Source organism: Anolis sagrei, chromosome 6 (genome assembly GCF_037176765.1).
Source record: "Anolis sagrei isolate rAnoSag1 chromosome 6, rAnoSag1.mat, whole genome shotgun sequence".
NCBI lineage: Eukaryota > Metazoa > Chordata > Lepidosauria > Squamata > Dactyloidae > Anolis > Anolis sagrei.
The window spans coordinates 42,853,084-42,870,666 of record NC_090026.1 but is presented as its reverse complement, the minus strand read 5'-3'; the positions used below and the strand labels follow the sequence as shown (position 1 = coordinate 42,870,666).

The following is a 17,583-nucleotide window of genomic DNA, read 5'->3' as shown; positions in this document are numbered from 1 at the left end:
AGAAGTGAATAAGTTTGTTAAGTTGTACTGCTGCTGTTGGCGGTTCAGTGAGAGATGTCTTTAAAAAAGAGACAGGTGCCTGTTTTATCATTTCTCTTATTTTATTATTCGATGATAATACATTAATTAAAAATACAGCATTTGACTACAATGAATCTTTTATTTTTTCCACAAGAACAACAGAGGATAAAACAACATCAGGGTGTTTAGAAACAGTCACAACAGAATTCTCCAATCTTCTTGGCTTCAGTTGTAACATGTATGTGTGTGGAAAACACCAATCTATGCTGACCAGTCTAATATGCCTTCCTATTTTTCTAAACACTTCAACCTTCAGCTTGCCAGGGTGCAATGACTCCTCATTTGAAATGGCACATAGAACTGGCAAGTGGCAGGGGACTGAGTCCTGGACGTCACTGCTAAACATAGTCCCACTACTCCTTTTCTCCTCTTCTTTCTGTAAAGTCATTACAGCAACAAATTCAAGGACATCATCACCTTCCTTCACATTCTTCCACTTGCTTCTAACCATTCAACCTTGTTCTGATTAGGACCTAGAAAGCATCCTATCTTAGCTTTCTCAAGCTAAACTCAGAAATCCATCCATCATCCCATATCTCATCCCCTTTGCCTCTAAAAAGATTCACAGTATCACTGTGTAACTTTAAGAAGGGTTTTTTCCCCCCCAAACTCTTTGTTTGGATTTGTTGTACCACCTTTCTTTCCTATTCTTAGTCCAATGGGCTCTCCCTACTCTCTCGAGTGTTCAAAAGTACACAGTAAAGAAAGTGCATAATACAGTACATCTATTTGGTTAAACACAGCCAGAGCTTGGAAAATTCACTTTTTTTGGATTACAACATCCAGAATTTCCTCAGCCAGCATGCTAGCTGGGGGATTCTGGGAGGTGTAGTCTCCAAAAGTCAAGGTTTTGGGGCTGTGAAACACACACACATGGATGCAATCACAGTCTTTGCTCCTTCCCAAAGGAGTTTATCTCGATGGAGTCAGTTCTAGCAAGTCTTTTCTATCTATCTGGGCCCCTTGAGATGGTCCTCATGCAGCAACAGACACAGAGGCCCGAAGAATCCAAGCCAGTTCCTGAAAAGGAACCATTCGGGGGGGTTTTCGGGAGGAGGGAAGATGTCCCATAAGCCTCAGCCTCTCTGGGCCTCTTGAGACATGGAGCGGGACAATGAGCGAGGCAGGCCAGCTTTCTTGAAGTCGGGGCAGGCGGGTTGGACAACGGGAGGCAATTCCTTGGTGATCTCCGCCAGAGGTTTCTTGTCAAGACACACGCCTGTCACTGGCAGTGACTCCACAGACTCAGAGGGAGTGGGCGTGTATTCCCTGGCACTCAACTTGGTGGGGGTGAAGAGGGGCAAGGGCAACGCCCGCTGATATGGCAGGTGATAGGAGGTCAGGGGTTCACCCAGCAGACCCAGGCGGAGGATACCCCAGGGTGACCGCTGCACTATGACTCGAGCTTCCTGTTGCTGGCGGTAGGTCTCTTTGCGCCTCTTGTCCACTTCAAACCGATTCCAGCTGTGGAGAAGAGAGAAAGAATCAATATTAGGTTCACATCCACAAGATCTCCCAACAGTACAGAATTTCCCAAAAATTGAATTTCCTGTGCTTATGGTTAATGGTGAGAATTGGAGTAACTGTGTTTCCTCCCAATAATGACAACCTACTCAGAAAACCAAAAGGGAGTTGTGAAAACCTCTCCAAAGTGGGTGAACTGGGCAAGATTCAATGAAATGCTTCTTCACGCATCACATAGCTAGGCTATAGCAGGCATGAGCAAACTCCAACCCTCCAGGTATTTTGGACTTCAACTCCTACAATTCCTAACAACCAGTAGGCTGGGTTGTTGTAGTTTTTTTCGGGCTATATGGCCATGTTCTAGAGGCATTCTCTCCTGACGTTTCGCCTGCATCTATGGCAAGCATCCTCAGAGGTAGTAAGATGCTTGCCATAGATGCAGGCGAAATGTCGGGAGAGAATGCCTCTAGAACATGGCCATATAGCCTGAAAAAACCTACAACAACCCAGTGATTCCGGCCATGAAAGCCTTCGACAATAAACCAGTAGGCTGTTAGGAATTGTGGGAGTTGACGTCCAAAATATCTGGAGGACCAAAGTTTAGCCATGCCTGAGTTCACTACCACAAAATATGGTGATGGCCAACTATTATCAGAGGTTGGAAACTTGTGGGTTTCCAGATATTGGTAAACTTCTACTATCATACTTCATTGTTATCCTGATTGGTTAATGTTGATGGGACTTGGGTGTTCCATAGGATCTAGAAAACCACAGATTACCCAGCACTGATTTAACTGAGTTTAAATGTAAATAAGATTAATGGGAATAAAGCAATCAATGCCTACTAGTCAAGGACGCTATGTGCCACCCCATGCCTCTAATGTCATTGGCTGGAGGACATGAATAGGAGGGGGTATGTCACTCTGTGCCCCTTTTGGTTGGGCTTTGATGAGGATCTGGTTGCCCGATTGTAGAAAAGATGGCACTAAACTAGAAAGAATCCACCAACTATGGACAAAGTCTTTCTCAAACTGTGTTCCTTCAGGTGTTTTGGACTTCAGCTCCCAGAAATCCTAGCCAGATTACCAGCTGTTAAGAATTGTGGGAGCTGAAGTCCAAAACATCTGGAGGAGCACAGTTTGAGAAACTCTGAAGTAGAGGAGAGGAGACAGCTATCCTCCAGGTGCTTTGTTTGTGAGCTCCCCAGAAGAATTTGCTTGGCCCTTTCTTGAGGCAGAAAGCATGTGCAGCTGGATCTAAACTCTTGGTCAGAAAGGCTAGCTAAGCGTTCTAGTATGAAAAGTAATTTTCTCAGCCTCTGGTCTGAATCAGTAATGCAAATTCATAATCTTGTTCATCACTTGTATGCATTGCGCACTTTTTTTTCAACTCACTCCATCCATTTAAACAGTGCTGGATTGCTGGTGGTCTGACTCAATGGCCATTGTCTCTCAACCTTACTATTTTTCATCCCCCCCTTTAGCACTTTCTTTATTTCCTCTTTTGTCAAAATATAGGCTGTAAGATCCACATGTAATGGCGTGTTGTTGCTCCTTGATACAATACTATTGTCATTTAATCTGATGTTCTATATTATATTAACTGATCCTGTTAATTTACTCTGTTTCCATGATTTTTCCTATGCCATTATACATTGTCATCTACCTTACTAAACCACTTTATCCTTTAATTAGCTCACGTAGTGGTTTTCCTCCCCCCCTCCAAAATTAGTCTCCTGTTATTGTCGTTGCTAGTTATTTTTGTTATGTTGTTTTATGTTGTTTTTATGCTGTTTTAATTGTTATTGCTTTGTTTTAATTGTATTCTGCCTGGGCTTGGCCCCATGTAAGCCTCCCCAAGTCCCTTCAGGGAGATGGAGGCGGGGTAGAAAAATAAAGTTCTTCTTCTACTACTACTACTACTACTACTATTACTATTACTACTACTACTACGGATGGAATAATGGCTATATACACCCTGATGATAATAACTGATGCAGACCATTTACAGCACTGTAGCAAAACTCATGCCAACCCAAAATAACGTTGCTATGGAGTAGCCTCTTCATCCTGGTGACCTCCCCCCCCCCCCCCCCCAAGATGTATTATGGCTGAGTTGGCTGGGGTTGGTGGGAGTTGTAGTCTAACACATCTGGAGGACAACAGCTTGGAGAAGTCTACTTTGAGCCATGGCAAAGAGAAATATTTCTGAGATATCAGGTCCCTAATGCCTACCTTTTTCTCACTTCTTATTGAACCCAGTTTAGACCCAAGTCTAAACGATTAGATGGATCTACCAAAACTTTGCCTCGTTTCATAGTCTTCTTTCGAGAATCCCAAACCTATCAGTAATTTTGTGACCATTTTATTATGACCACTTTGACCAAGCCTGACCCAAACCTTGCCTAACCCGAGATCATCAAAAGACTCACCCTTCTTCAGGACGAGTGGTGAGAGATAGGTCTTTCCATTCAGCGGAGAAGGATTCTTTCCGTGCCGTGTTCCTCTCAGACACCTGGCAAGCCAGTTCAGCTGCGGACAGTGTCCCAGAGCTTCTCAGGACCACACTCTTGCCGTGCATTGTTGCGTCTGTGTCTCTTCTTCGGCTGGGATGTGAATGTAAAGCCTCAGTTCTGCCTGGGCTATTGTCCCAGCCACGGGTGACTTATATAGTTTTCCGAGTGCCCATTCCCGAGGGATTGGCGTCTGGAGCTAAACTAGGCATGCTGAGTCACTGGTGGAGCATTCTGACACTGGATACGACTCTGATCCCCCTCCCTCTTTTTGCCTCCTCGGGTTGTATGTGTTATTGGAAACCACATTTGTGATGCTATAATATGTTATGTTCATTTAACCCTCCTCTTCCTGGTGAGAACTGCTGTCAACAGGCTGTTTAAATGACTGAGTGTGAAAGATCAAAAGGGTCTGACTTCTGCCACAGTGTTTTGGTGAAAGATTTTACATCAAATACTTTTCATTTAAAGTGGACTCCCTGAAGTTGAGATATAGTCGGTTTGCTTTTGGATCTCTTGTCTGTGACAACAGGCGAATCATAAGGATATGTGTGCATTTGTGATCATGTGCAGATGACATATATTTCCTTTTCATTAAGGATAATGAAATTTCATCCAATGTTTCAACTGCTTTAGACTTTGGGATCTCTGCAATTATTTGGGATTGATCACAATACCACAATTGAAGAGAGATATTGACAAGCTGGAATGTGTCCAGAGGAGGGCGACTAAAATGATCAAGAGTCTGGAGAACAAGACCTATGAGGAGTGGCTTAAAGAGCTTGGCATGTTTAGTCTGCAGAAGAGAAGGCTGAGAGGAGACATGGTAGCCATGTATAAATATGTGAGAGGAAATCATAGGGAGGAGGGAGCAAGCTTGTTTTATGCTGCCCTGGAGACTAGGATGTGGAAGAATGGCTTCTGAATTGAAATCTTAATCAATGTTGAATTCATGGTTATATTGAGATAGAATCATAGAGTTGGAAGAGACCTCATGGGCCATCCAATCCAACCAGGCCCGTAGCCAGGATTTCGTTTCGGGGGGGGGGGGGGCTGAATTTTTTTTCAGGGGGGGTTTCAGGGGGGCTGAGTTTCGGGGGGGGGGGGGGCTGAGTCTGAGTGAAAGAGGTTCTACCCTAGCAAACCTTTTGTATCATTACCCCAATACCCCCATGCATATGGGATATATTGAGTATGGTGATCAGATCATGATATGAATAAACATAACAGTTTAAATAATGCACCAATAAGGCCTTTTCGCGAACCACCATGAAAATTTGGGGGGGGGGGGCTGAAGCCCCCCGAGCCTCCCCCCCCCCCCCCGGCTACATGCCTGAAATCCAACCCCCTGGCAGGAAGCAGGAAAATTACATTCAAAATATTCCCAAAAGATGGCCATCCAGCCTCTGTTTTAAAGTCTCCAAAGAACAAGCCTCCAGGAACTACAGGAAAGGAGATTCCATCTGAACATTAGGAAGAACTTCCCGACTGTGAGAGCTGTTCAGCAGTGGAACTCTCTGCCCTGGAGTGTGGTGGAGGCTCCTTCTTTGGAAACTTTTTAACAGAGACTGGATGGCCATCTGTCAGGGGTACTTTGAATGTAATTTTCCTTCTTCTTGGCAGGGAGTTGGACTGGATGGCCGATGAGGTTTCTTCCAAGTCTATGATTCTGTCTCAATAGAACCATGGATTCAACATTAAGATTTCAATTCAGAAGTCAGTTAATCAGAAAGGATTCAGCATCCAAATTTAGAGGTTTTCACCTTTACCGGCACTGAATCAAGCCATGAAGTCAAGCTCATGCTGAGACTCAGCAGAACTTATGAGCCAGCGAGTGTGCAATTCAGAAAGGCATTTGGTGATGGATAGAAAGGTTGAGAGATTACTTGATGGGAGTGCCCTGTGCTGAGCCGGCACAGCTGTGTGACGTGTCTGCAACATGAAGTCACTGGAAAGAAGATCTTTCCATCCAGTCACTCACCCACCCCCTCAGGTTTCAGGACCATCATGCCAGCCCTTCTGCATGATCACTTATACATACACACAAACACATATACCCAGAACCAGCCTCATAGACTCCTTCCCCACCCTTAGGGAAATACAATGTCAAAGGTCTGGCCTTACAGGGAGAGAATGTCCTGTAAAGAGGGGAACTAGGGACAGGCTAAAACAACATGGGTTGTTGACTAGGCAAAGGGCCACTAGGGAGAGAGGGGAGTCAAAGATCTGTGGGCAGGACTAGGCAGGATTCTTGCAACACGTGGAAGCCCCACACTCCAGAAGGATGATGCCAGAAGTGGGAAGCAGGGAAGAGAGGGAGGATACAAAGAAGTGAGGTAGAGATTCAGAGACAGCCTGGGCTTAATCCCATCATAGAAGCTCCCTGAGATGACCTTGGACTTAGATGCCCTCACTCAACATCACCTGGTATACTGGATTGTTGGGTGCATAAGATATCAGATATGTGCCCACCATGTATGCCTCCTCAAACTCATTGAAGTACAGAGGAAATGTGATAAAGAAATAAAGCTTTGTTTGTTTGTTTATTTATTTATGACATTTATATGCCGCCCTTCTTACCCCAAAGGGGACTCAGAGCAGCTTACAAGATATATATATATATATATATATATATATATATATATATATATATACACACACACACACACACACACACACACAATATATTATATTATTAGCATAGTACAATATCAGTATTAAATATTACTATATTGTACTATACCATTATATTGTAATATTATTAGTAATATTACATGTAATATAAATATATCATTATAATATTATAATATTATTAGTATTATATTGCATTACATTATAATATTATAAATATTATATGTACATACAATATATTACATTACATTATATTATATTATGTTATTAGCATAGCACAGGAGACAAGGTGAACTGTTCCCTGGCCCCTTCTCTCTTCATTCTGGTCCGGAGCGGCAGTTGGTACTGGCGGGGAAGGGTCCCCAAATGATGACATATGCAGGAGATAAGATGGGACTATTCCCTGGCCCCCTCTCTCTTCACTCTGTTCCAGAGCAGCAATTGGTGCTGGCGGGGAGGGGTCCCCAACTGATGACATATGCAGGAGATAAGATGGAGCTGCCCCCTGGCCCCTTCTCTCTTCACTCTGGTCCAGAGTGGCAATTGGTGCTGGGTGGAGTGGTCCCAGCTGATGATGTATCCCCTTTATGTTTATGTAATTTAAGGGAGAAATATTAGCATTTAAGAAACATAGGAAGCTTCCTTATGTCAATCGAGCCCACAGCAGTCTTATCATGGGTGGTTGAACATGGATCTGGGGATTTCATCACAAAGAGCTGGAGGAAATGAGGGAAAGTGGGGGAATGGGTAGAGTTTCGTGGAGTTCTGTTTTAAAAGAAGATGAAGAATTTATGAAGATGAAGAGGCGATCTAGGGCCCCTTCCACACAGCTGAATATAACCAAGAATATCAAGACAGAAAATCCCACATTATCTGCTTTGAACTGGATACATGGCAGTGTGGACTCAGATAATCCAGTTCAAAGCAGATATTGTGGGATTTTCTGTCTTGATATTCTAGGTTATATGGCTGTGTGGAAGGGCCCTAGATCACCTCCTCCAGCTTCTAACTGAACCACCCACTTAATTCCCATTACATGAGCAGATGATGACTCCTCTCATTTCAAGGATACCCTTTTAAAAAATAAGTATCCTTTAAGGCAGCACTGCCTTCAAGACCCTTCCACTGAAGCAGATTTAAGGCATTTTTCTTAAGGTGTCACTTTCCATGGGGTCGTTTGAACTCAAGACCCTTCTACTTAAACAGAAGCACCTTTCTTAAGACGGCACTTTCCTTGGGGGTTGATTGCACTGAGATGTCCTCCCATTATCCCTCCAGGATTTTGATTATTTGTCTTTTTATAAAACATCGCCCCGGATCTTAGGAAATTAAATTAACCCCTATCTTTCCCAGAGCCCTTGCACTGGTGATTGATCTTTCTCCAAGCCTCTGTATTGGCAATCTGGGGAAATAGGCATTTTGGCTCCTCCCACACACAACATCATTGTTATATTTACAAGCAGGCAACAAAAGCAGGACACGGGATTAACATCACAAAAGGAAGTTATTGTTAATATTGGATCATAACCTGTTAGGATCACTGACCATCGGGGTATAGATCATGAACTGATTACTAACAGTTTCTTCATAAACTGTGTTGCTTTATACAGCTCTATTTAGTAAAAAATTACTTTCAAATAAACACAAACTTCAACAGTTTCTAACTTTCTAACATGAGCTTCTGACAGATTTCTATACTCAAGCTCATTCAAGGCACAACACAATTCTCTAATAGTCATTCCTCAACCAACATTCCCTAACTGTCATCCTGTTTAAACTTGAACATTCTAAATTATCACCGAGTCAGTCACATGACCTGCAGCCCCTCCCACTGCTGTAGGTATATAGAGATAAGGAAACTGCAAATCAAAGAAGACATATACTTCAGGTTATAAAATGATACATTACAAAACAGACAAATATCATATAGAGGAGGCTTGAGAAGGTTGCTTCCTCCAACAGAACCTGGCCATTTTGCCTATAGGGAATTTAAAAATAAGTTGATTGCCAACCAGCTTAGGAATTGTTGGGAAAACCAACACTTTAGGAACAGCAAAAACCTCACCCTCACAGCTGAAACTTGCATTGTGTGAAGGGCAGCAATAGAAACATTGATTTTACTATGTGTGATGAAGTCATGGGTATTCAAGAATACACCACTCATAATCCTTTATCACTGGTAGTAGATACTGTAGATTCTGGGAGCTGAGATCCTAAGGAAGCTCCTCGTTTCTCACTTACATGCTGTACAATTATGAATTCCTTACTTTAACTGTTGTGGCTGCATCCTAAGGATTCCTGAGCTTTGTAGTCTGCTAAGACACCAGACCTTTCTTGATGAGAATTCTAAAAGCTTCTTCCTAAACTACATATCCCAGGACTTCATAGGCTTCATCTGTGGTGGTTAAAGTGGGTTCCACGTGCTATAATAACGGCATAGTGAGAGAATGCAAAGAAGTAACTGTATTACTCTGGATCACTATGCAAAGGGATCTCTGAGAATGAGATGAAGAAGTTGGTAGCTTAAGCTCTGGTAGACTTAAGTCTTCTTCTTCAAATGCATGAAGTGAAATGCCTAATAGCTACACGAATGAGCAGGTTGTATGTGTGAAGAGCAATAGAAATGCAAACTTGTGGGTATGGTGATTAGGTGACAAATTCAGTTTTCCTCTTGCCTTGTTATCCACCTAATCACCATAACCACAAATGCTGCATTTCTATTGCTATTCTCATATGAAACATGAAGCAACTGCTTGCTTCCAGAGTGTGGTGAGGTGGTGGAGTGTGTGCTGAGAAAGAGAGAGTACATGCAATCATTTTTTAAAATGCTCTTCTCCATCCTCTGATCTGTTGTTGACTGATAACAGAAAGTAGCACCTTTCCTACATAGCCTCCAGACCTTCCCTTATCTTGGGAAGGTGGGAAACATATCCCAGACACTACTGTTGACATGTACACGATTGCATTAGAACAACCTGTTTTTATTCTCAGCTTCCCCAACTGAGCCTCTAACAACCAGATCTAATGTTAACAGAGTGCATCTCTGCACACGATTACACAACAAAACAAAAAAATCAGTTTATTTGCTGACGACACGTTATTGACAATTAAAAATATGTGTGGCAATATGGATAGAATAAAGTTACACTTAGAGATATTTGGCAAAATAGCAGGTTTATAAATCAGTTGGAAAAAATCAGAAATGATGTTACTTAATTACACAAAAAGGAAGAAGAAGACTTTATGAAACAGGTTAACACGGGAATAAAGATCAAGAATAAAATAAAATATTTAGGAATAATTATAGCTAAGGAATCACATGAAATGGAAGAGGCAAATGTAACAATATTAAGGAAAGCAACTCAAAAAGAATTATGAGAATATGAAAATATAAAACTATCATGGTTTGGAAGGATAGCGCTAGTTAAAATGAAAATTCTTCCAAAGATAAATTTTATATTTAGAATGGTACCACTACAGATATCAGAGGAGGAATTAAACAAATGGCAACAATTAATTAATTAATAAATATTGCAATAAGAAAAACAGGTTAAATAAACAATTTTGATATAAGTCACAAAAGATTGGAGGTTTAGCACTCCCCAACATCAAAAATTATTATTATTATTATTATTATTATTATTATTATTATTATTATTATTAAATAGAGTTGATCAGGCTGATTAAAACAGACCAACATATATTGTCGAAGGCTTTCATGGTCAGAATCACTCAGTTCTTGTGGGTTTCTTCGGGCTATATGGCCATGTTCTAGAGGTTCCTTGCGGATGGTGTGAATTCTCTCTCTTAAGAGGTTGCGTTCCAGCCGGTCATAGATCCGGTGAGCCTGTGGTGTTTTGAAAGTCCTTTTGGCTGCGAGAAATTGTGGGATGGTATCTGTGTCTCTGCAGCATAGAAGGAAAGTCAGGGAGCACAGTAGATGTGCTTTCCTGGTCCTTAGTTTCTCCAATTTCAGTGTGTCTTGGAACAGTTTCTCCCCGTAGAGATGTTCAATGTATTGTCAAAGGCTTTCATGGCCGGAATTACTCAGTTCTCGTGGGTTTTTTCGGGCTATATGGTCATGTTCTAGAACATGTCCTCTAGAACATGGCCATATAGCCCGAAAAAACCCACAAGAACTGAGAGACCAACATATAGTTTAATCTTTAAATCCAAACTCTTGAAGGGTGTGTTGAGTTGGGAAAGTCTGGTTTACAGTTTTATGTTATTTTCAAATACTGGTAATTTTGATCACAACTTTCCCCTGTTTTATCTGTTTCTAGTTTGATGGCTAGTGCTAACATCTGATATACAGAAGAGCAAGGGCAGGGAAGTGAAATCCTCATTCTCTGGCTTGAATTGTGCATAGATTAATATGATGGACCAGAGGGGTGATTCACAGCTGTTGCCGCTGAGTGAGAAACCAGTGCCATGTCACCTATTAAATCCAGAGCTCAGAAATTTTAATTTATTTGACCCATATTTCCCAGAAACCCCTAGTTACATGGCCATTTAAAATTAATCCTCCTTTGTCCTCTCACTATCCAAACTGGCTGGAACTATTGTGACCCCGCAAAAGTAACTCTTCCAAACTCTGATTAAATCCAGGTGCTTTGCAAGATTTGTCATCAAGTCTCTTCTATCCCTGAAGGATGGTGCTGTCCAGCTTTCCCTGGTTCCTGACGTTAATTTGGTTATACTGGATGGACAGCCTCAATAAAGTGTCCTTTCAATACAGTTATTAAACGACTATCCGGTGAGAGATAAGGCGATCCATTCCTGCCCCCCTTCCGCCCCCACAGCCCTGCCATCAAGCTCTTGAGAAAGGTCTCCTCAATTACTCCACAGGCGGAAGGGCAGGGATGTTTGTTAGAGAAATGGTCCCAATTTATAGATACCCTGCAGGGAGTTTCTGATGGTATCAGCCCAAAGTACTTGGTGCTAATCACATTGGACCCACTTACCTGTTTTGATGCCTTGGGCAAGCAGGGCTATAAAACCACTTGCCCAGTGTCAGCCTGGTGAGTGAGCTGGACACATTGCCAAGCTTCTTCCCCTTGTCTCAAACCATGAATGCCATTGGAGTGGCGGCGGTGGCTGAAAGCTACCAGACATTCAACCCCAGGGCTTACTTACAGAACAACTATATGCCACCCCGTGCAAACTTCACAAGCGAAGAGTATGCTGTGCCTTGGAAACTCCGCCGACTGGCAGATGCCTTTGCCGCAGGTATGTTGTCACCTGTAACCATTTTTGCTGCAAGGAGATCTTTTGGGCATTAAAAAAAAGGTCTACTTAGAGCAGTGGTTCTCAACCTTCCTAATGCTGCAACCCCTTAATCCAGTTCCTCATGTGGTGGTGACCCCCAACCATGACATTATTTTCATTGCTACTTCATAACTGTCACTTTGTTACTGTTATGAATCGTGATGTAAATATCTGATATGCAGGATGTATTTTCATTCACTGGACCAAATTTGGCACAAATACGCAATGCGCCCTTATTTGAATACTGGTGGGTTTGGGGGGGGGGGGTTGATTTTGTCATTTGGGAATTGTTTTTGTTCATTCGTTCAGTCGTCTCTGACTCTTCGTGACCTCATGGACCAGCCCACGCCAGAGCTCCCTGTCGGCTAAAACGAGTACTGTGGACTAAAACAATGATGGACCTGGACCAAACTTGGCATGAATACCCAATATGCCCAAATGTGAACACTGGTGGAGTTTGGGGAAATTGACCTTGACATTTGGGAGTTGTACTAATTGTTGGGATTTATAGTTCACTTACAATCAAAGAGTGCTCTGAATCACACCAACAATAGAAATGGGCCAAACTTCCCACACAGAACCCCCATAACCAACAGAAAATACTAGAGGGATTTGGGATGAACTGACAGTGATTTAGGGAAGAGGTAGTTCACCTACCTCCAGAGAGCACTGTGAACCCAAACGACTATGCCAAAGGGATTCTTAAGACCATCAGAAATATGTGTTTTCTAATGGTCTTTGGCGACCCCTCTGAAACCCTCTCGTGCTGGACTTTTTTATAGCCTTAAGTATTCTTGGGGCTCCCAAAGTCGATAGCTATCCCTTTGTAATATTGTTGGCAAAATACTACCTGAGATTGGGAATTCCCTCTCCTCTATCACTACACTATGTTGTGAAACTTCACTAACAATGGTCAAAAAAGAAATAGCACATCTCATTTTATTCTTCTCTGTTAAATTATCTGCAGGAAAAATCTATGGCAAGACTCTTATTGATATTGGCACAGGTCCCACAATCTACCAGCTTCTTGGTGCCTGTGACTACTTTGAGGAGATTGTGGCTACTGACTACTTGGAAGTAAATCGGGCTGAGATCCGCAGCTGGATTCACAGTGATGACCCAGGAGCATTTGACTGGTCCCCTTATATCCAGCACGCCTGTAAGATTGAAGGCAAAGGGTAAGAAACAAAGGAGGGTGCTGCCGGGTTTCAAAGGGCTACATCAAGCAGGGGCAGGAGGGGCTCCTCAAATTGTTCTATCTGGTCCACTAACCAGCAGAATAACTGTGTAATGGGATGCATTTCAATTCGCATCTCAAAAGTCTAACCTGCATTAACAGTATGCTTTCCAAGGCCAGCAGAAGCTGGCTTATTAATTTCCTTTATTTGTTTTTTTGGAGCAGAGGAGGAATTCATGCATCCTCAGTCAACAAAACAACCTTTTGAATCTCTACTTTGCTGGGAGAGATAATCTGGAGTTTTGGAGTTTGGTGTCAAATTTACGCTGATGACGCCCAACTCTATTACTCCTTTCTACTGAATACCAAGGATGCCATTCTGCCCCTCTCATCAGTGATGGACTGGATGAGGGATAATAAATAAGTTGAAAGTAAATCCAGGCAAAACAGAGGCACTCATGGTGTTGGACGGGGTCACACACTCCTTGAAGACACAGGTCTGCAGTCTGGGGTTGCTCCCGGACTCACTGCTGACCCTGAAACCGTAAGTGTCAGCAGTGGCCAGGAGCACCGTTACACAGTTAAAATTTGTGTGCCAGCTGTACACATACCTTGAGACACCAGGTCTGGCCATGGTAGTCCATGCCCTGGTTCCTTCCCATCTGGACTACTGCAATGCTCTCTATGTGGGGCTGTCTTTGAAGATAGTTTGGAAGCTGCAATTAGTGCAGATATCAGCGGTCAGATTGCTAACCAGTGAGAAGACAACTCCCATAATGTGGCAGCTCCACTGGCTGCCGATCTGCTTCCGGGCTAAATATGAAGTGCTGGGTCGTTACCTATAAAGCCCTAAATGGTTCAGGCCCAGACTATTTGCAGAACTGCATCTCTGTATACAAGGCTCAGTCGGTATAGACTGAGCCTTGCGATCTGCAGAGGAGGCCCTGCTCTTGGTTCTACCCCCGTCTTAAGCACAGTAGGTGGGAACGAGAGACGGGGCCTTCTCCATGATCACTCCCTACCTCTGGAACCCCCTCCCAAAAGAATTAAAAACTCCTCCCTCACTCCTCACTTTAAAAAAACCTGCTGAAAACCCATCTATGCACTTTGGCATATGGAGAGGAGGAAGACTAATATGCCTGACTTCTCCTTTTGCCTAGATATGTTAAGTCTTGTCTAGAGACTGGATCTGACTTCAGTCTACTGGTTGTTGCATAACATGTCATCTTTTTATAATGGTTTTAGCTATCATTATCAGTTGCTTTTGTTTAGTGTTAAATTTATATTTATATCTGTATAGGTTATTTAAGTTTTTGCAGGTTATTTTGTTTGTTATTAAGTTTTAGAGTTAGGTTGGTTTTATATTGTTCAATATGATTTGTCCTGATGTAATTCTGTTTGAATGGTTTCCCCTTTTTTTGCATTGAATGTTTGCCGAACATGTTGGAAACCACTCCGAGTCCATTTGTGGAAATAGGGTGGTCTACAAATAAAGTATTACTACTACTACTACTACTACTACTACTACTACTGCTACTACCTTCTGGAACATTTGCATGTCTCATAGTTTTCAGAAGGCGACATAAACTCTCACCACACTTCATTGTAATTTAGCACTGACCTTGAAAAACTTGAATGACTAGATGTGTTGCTCGAAAACTTCCTCTGTGGGTGGCCAATTGGTAAGGGATTGTGGGAGCTGCTATTTATTTATTTATTATTTATTTACTTTGCTTATATACCGCTGTATCTCAAGCCCGAAGGCGACTCACAGCGGTTCACAAACAGTAAAAACAGTAGAAACAGCAGTGGTTCCATACAACATATAACAATTGACTTAACACATTATCCATAAATTACCAATAAGCAATTACAATGCACAATTATTACAAAAAACAACCGTACCCAATCTTCTCATCATCCAAGCGTAGTCCAGGTTCGTCGTCCATTGTTCCATTCCTATGTTCCATTACCAGATTGCACTAAATTACTCAAATTTAGCTGCACAAACATCCAGGTCTTCACCTTTTTGCGGAATACCATTAGAGATGGTGCCAGTCTAATGTCCGCAGGAAGGGCGTTCCACATGCCAATACTTAGGTCAGCAATACTGTTATTCCCTCATTAGCCCAAGAGTAGAGTTAGGTATATGATGGCTTCCTGTTTTATCAGTGTTCCCATCTGATGGAGATTATCCAGATGTTATCTTACTGGTTTTCCGTTAATTCAGCCATGTAAATCATGAAGCATAGGGATAAACCTCCCAACATTTCACAGATTAAAACTGGGATACAATTCACCAAACAATATCAGAGTGTGGTCAAGAAAGCTGAAAGGTATTCTTGAAAACCTGACATGCTAGAAAAACATGCAACAGTTTGCCTATATTGAGAAGGACAAGACTCCACCCCCTCCTTTCCTCTCCCCTTCTTGCTGAGCTGAGTACAAATTAGTTTTGTGCTTCAGACTGGCTTTGAAAAATTGAAATAAACTGAGAACAAAGAGGAAAAGTGGAGGGAAAGAAATGGCAACTGTAAAAATAAGGATTGTCCTTGTCAAATTAGGACAGTTGGAAGGTATGCTGGCCCATGACAGTTCTCATTGCCGTACCTCAAGGGAAATCTCATAATTCAGGTACTTGTTTTGTTTCATACTCACAAAGTATTTAAAAGTTGTTAAAAGCAGTTTTAACAACCATCAGGGGCAGGACTTTTGTAAAGCTTGTGACTAGTTAACTACCAATGCAAATCAACTCCAAATGTTGTAACAAGAATAGGTTACAACAATATACTGTTTTGGGGAAAATCCATTCACACTTCCCCAGGTAGGAGTATAGGGAATCCCGGGTTGAGGTAGCAGCAACTAATGTTGGCATGAGCCCATGCTAATCAATACATTCTGTTGCTTTGGCTTTTCCAGAAGAAATATCGATTGGGTAAATGGTAGTTTAGTTCTGAACAAAAGATTTTAAACGTTATGTTTTTAAAATTACAGCCCCAAGGATCCTCAACCAGACTTGACTTTTTTGTCTCCTTATTTTGCTCTTGAAGGGAACCCTGGAAAGAGAAGGAGCAAAAGCTGAAGAAGAAGCTCAAGAAGGTCCTTCCCATCGATGTCCACCAAGCCAAACCACTAGGTTTTGTGCTCAGCCAACCAGCCGATGCCTTAGTCTCTGCCTTCTGTATCGAGGCTGTGAGTCCAGATCGAGAGAGTTTTGACCGAGCTCTTCAGAACGTCACCACTCTTCTCAAACCTGGAGGCCATTTCCTCATGATCGGAGCTTTGGAAGAGTCCTTCTACTTGGCTGGAGAAGCCAAACTGTCAGTTGTCCCCATGAAGGAAGAAGATGTCAAGGAATCCTTTATGAAAGCTGGCTATCGCATCCACGAATTTCACTCCTACACTATGCCACCAAGTCTGAAGATTGGTGTGGATGATGTACAAGGGATCTTTTTCATCAACGGGCAGAAGTCAGCTTGAGTCTCCATTGCTGAATGTCTCAATCCTGCCCAACCACAATTAAAGAAATATCCTATTGCATTGTATAGCCAGCTTGTTCACTGTTACTATTACCTCCTGCATTAATATCACTATACTCAAGAACTGTGACTGGTTTTCTTGATTCAATCTTTAAATTAATATTCTCTAGACAAAAAAAGACAATAATGCTACACAGTTTGCTGCTTTGATGGTCCAAGGAAGTAGTAAAAAGAAGTAAATGTTTAACCCTCATGACCTTGTCCACTGGTGATTTATTTAACCATTCTGCAGTGCCAATAGTTTAACAGCAGAGAACATCATCCCCCTCTAGAGACCATCCAAATCCCACAGTCAGCCTTGAGGCTATTTTTGCAATTTGTGGGCCCCTCCATAAGTTACACTCCATTGCAATACAGCTATATCACAAAAATACATAGCATACAGAAGCCTTTATACTATGGGATGCAATTCTCCTCAAACAAGACATAGCCCTTCTCCACATATTTTTAGCATCAAACAAGGGTGTTTTCATTATGTGTCATATAAACACTTAAAACTAAAATAAAGGGAGCACAAGCAGCTAAATGATTTTAGCTAAATGGTGCATAATACTATGGATCCTTTGTCTATATGGATAACCAGTGTCTACATGGAATATCAAGATTCTCATGGTTAGGCATGTGCTACCTCGGTGGTTTATGCTGCTCTTAATCCCACACTCCAGCTTTTGTTCAACCAAGAGAGCCACGTTTCTTCTACTGAGGGCTATTTTGACTGGTTTTCACTGGAATGATCTCAGAGAAATTGTTTTGGAACGTATCTCCCAGGACATGGCCATGTGAGCCAGGTTTCTGGGAGCCATAGTCTTAAAAAATTACTTCTCCAAGATCTGGAGTTCAGCATACGCTTATCGGATTGATCCCTTGCTGTTGTCAGTCACTGCCTTTCCTGGTTCATAAACTTTTCTCTC

General features: G+C 42.2%; 2 protein-coding genes across 2 annotated transcripts; one reads left to right on the top strand and one right to left on the bottom strand.

The window, feature by feature from the left end:
- Positions 1–686: 686 nt before the first annotated feature.
- Positions 687–4,195, bottom strand: TCAP (titin-cap). The gene is made up of 2 exons (XM_060781072.2): positions 3,977–4,195; positions 687–1,545 (listed from the first exon to the last, which is right to left on the bottom strand). The coding sequence occupies exons 1-2, from the start codon at positions 4,123–4,125 to the stop codon at positions 1,158–1,160; spliced, it is 537 nt and encodes a 178-aa protein (XP_060637055.2). The 5' UTR covers positions 4,126–4,195; the 3' UTR covers positions 687–1,157.
- Positions 4,196–11,734: 7,539 nt separating this feature from the next.
- Positions 11,735–16,725, top strand: PNMT (phenylethanolamine N-methyltransferase). The gene is made up of 3 exons (XM_060781071.2): positions 11,735–11,917; positions 12,924–13,134; positions 16,184–16,725. The coding sequence occupies exons 1-3, from the start codon at positions 11,758–11,760 to the stop codon at positions 16,611–16,613; spliced, it is 801 nt and encodes a 266-aa protein (XP_060637054.2). The 5' UTR covers positions 11,735–11,757; the 3' UTR covers positions 16,614–16,725.
- Positions 16,726–17,583: the final 858 nt, after the last annotated feature.

Bases quoted from the DNA above. Each gene is read 5' to 3' on its own strand.
- TCAP (XM_060781072.2), bottom strand. From the start codon at position 4,125: ATGCACGGCAAGAGTGTGGTCCTGAGAAGCTCTGGGACACTGTCCGCA. The intron at 1,546-3,976 runs GTGAGTCTTTTG...TCTTCTCCACAG, and splicing joins ACCACTCGTCCTGAAGAAGG to CTGGAATCGGTTTGAAGTGG.
- PNMT (XM_060781071.2), top strand. From the start codon at position 11,758: ATGAATGCCATTGGAGTGGCGGCGGTGGCTGAAAGCTACCAGACATTC. The intron at 11,918-12,923 runs GTATGTTGTCAC...AATTATCTGCAG, and splicing joins GGCAGATGCCTTTGCCGCAG to GAAAAATCTATGGCAAGACT. The intron at 13,135-16,183 runs GTAAGAAACAAA...TTGCTCTTGAAG, and splicing joins TGTAAGATTGAAGGCAAAGG to GGAACCCTGGAAAGAGAAGG.